The 2285-nt window shown below is 20.9% G+C and overlaps 1 protein-coding gene across 1 annotated transcript; it reads right to left on the bottom strand.

Moving 5' to 3' along the window:
• Window positions 1-295: 295 nt before the first annotated feature.
• Window positions 296-2170, bottom strand: LOC105625385 (pheromone-binding protein Gp-9-like; the record flags this gene model as incomplete). Its single annotated transcript, XM_012206719.1, is given in 4 exon segments — window positions 296-651; window positions 859-970; window positions 1272-1384; window positions 2041-2170. Coding segments are annotated over 4 exon segments (459 nt in total), but the record flags the coding sequence as incomplete, so codon positions are not given.
• Window positions 2171-2285: the final 115 nt, after the last annotated feature.

Below are 2285 nucleotides of genomic sequence, written 5' to 3'. Positions count from 1 at the left end.
TTATATAATTTTTATATAATTTTTATATAAAATGTAAATCACACATAGTACATTAAAATGTATATATAATTATTATAGCTTTGTAAATATATTCGCATACAAACGACTACGTTAAAAAAAAGAAGTGAAATCAATGAAAAATTTAACTAATCTAAAAGTTTATATTCTATAAGAAAAATAAAAACACAGAATTGTATAAAAACAATTTCAATATTTATGTGTAATTGTATCATTATGTTGCAAATTTAATAACTTTGGGGTAAATGTAACAATTAAAGAAAAAAATATCTACATATCTCAAATTATATTTTATTAACTTGTTTTCTTTTATTATAGTATTATTGTATAATTTTAAAAAGTTCGTAATTCTGATTTATCAAGTTCTGATATCGATATTTTATTTAAACTAAAATATAAAAATAATATAAATATTAAAAGAAAACCGATATATATATATATACAGATATATTCCTTTATTGAAAATGTCTGTAGATTTTAATATTTTAATTTAATTTCAGCCATTCTTAATTATATTTATTTTGCGAATTTATTCATGTTCATGATCATGTCCATGTTTATGCTTATGTTCAGCTTTTATGAAACATGCAGAAATAAGAAAAGCTTTTTCGCATTTTTCTGTAAGGTCTTTTGCTAAAATAGAAAAAAATAAAATTAGTAAGTGATAAAAAGTAAAGTGAGGATATTATATTCTCTCTTAATATTAAAATAACTAGAATAATTAAATGTATGAAAACTTATTTAATAATTATTATTGTAGACACTAAACATAATTACATATTAAAATCTACATTACCTAGATTATATTACACATATGATATGATTATGTATATAACTTACATTCATTTATGCAAGTGTCCAGACTTTCCAATCTTTTATCTCCTGGTTGAACACTTGTTTTCTTGATGAATTCGCTATGCATCTTTTCTACTTTAAATTCTGCATCTTCCATCTAATATTTACAAAAAAAATTTATAAAACATTAATAATTAGATAATTCATCAGATCACTTTTTTAAATGCATGTATTAAGTCTTATGTTATTTTTTAAATCATATTGTTTAATGTAATAATATATAAAAGCATTAAATTACTAATAAAATTTACAATTGGAAAATCAATATTAAAAAAATAGAGCATCATATAAAAGATATTATGAAAAAAATAACATTTTAAAATATTCACAACATTTTATTATTTAAACATTTCAAAGCTCAGACATCTTTTTTAAGAAAATAATAAAAAACTACTTGCCAGTCCTCCCTTTTGTAATAAACATTGTATGACACAACCATTCTTATTTAGTCTTTCTTGATTTTCGGATTTGTATTGGTCATGTGCTATGTCGTGTACTGTTAACATGTCATCTAGAAATTTAATTTAAAAAAAATGTAAATTTTGTATCCATTAAAGAATTATAAAAATTTTGTTGATGTTCTAAAAAATATTATAAACACAATATATAAATTTTTATTTAAATCTTTTTTATATGTATTTGCAATAAAATAGTCTTCGTATAAATATTTAAACTATCATGTATCAACTTTTATTTGATCTTCAATTAATATAGAGATTTTAATAATTAAAATTATTTTTATAATTATTATGTATTAAATATATTATGTATTAAAAAGTTCTCTAATAGTTTTTGAAAAATATTCAAATAATTATTTATAAAATAAGACTGTAAAATACAAATTATTAATAAAAACAAATCTTTTCCCTAATTTTTATTTTAAATAATCTTTAATAACAATTATTATTATATAATTTTAATATTTTTAAAATCAGGACATTAACAAAGTTCAATTAATGTTACAAAAATTGACTCCCAGTGCACTGAAACTACATTCTTCTCTTTATCTTCTTTTGATTTTTATTAAATGTAAAAAAAAAATTTTATTCAATTTATTATTCAATTTTCATTCACTGGAATATTCGATAAAATACCGCTGGCATTAGCATTATTTAGCAAAAATCCACGTTTAGTTTCATGTTAATTCGTATGTGCTCGTAGACTTACCATCAGATACATTAGTTTCAGTTAAACACGTATTGTAATTTTCACTGTCGGATCCTAATTTCCTCGCGTCAATGGTACAAGACTAAAAGATACGAAATTTTATTTTTAATGAATTTTTTAGTGAATTTTTCTACTTTGATTAAACTGTTTTATACGCAATACATGTATATATATATATATATATGTGTGTGTGTGTGTGTGTGTGTGTGTGTGTGTGTGTGTGTGTGTGTGTGTGTGTGTGTGTG

The sequence above is a fragment of the Atta cephalotes genome (assembly GCF_000143395.1).
Source record: "Atta cephalotes unplaced genomic scaffold scaffold01231, whole genome shotgun sequence".
Classification (NCBI taxonomy): domain Eukaryota; kingdom Metazoa; phylum Arthropoda; class Insecta; order Hymenoptera; family Formicidae; genus Atta; species Atta cephalotes.
The sequence above is the reverse complement of the archived record's forward strand: the minus strand, read 5'-3'. Positions and strand labels throughout refer to the sequence as shown.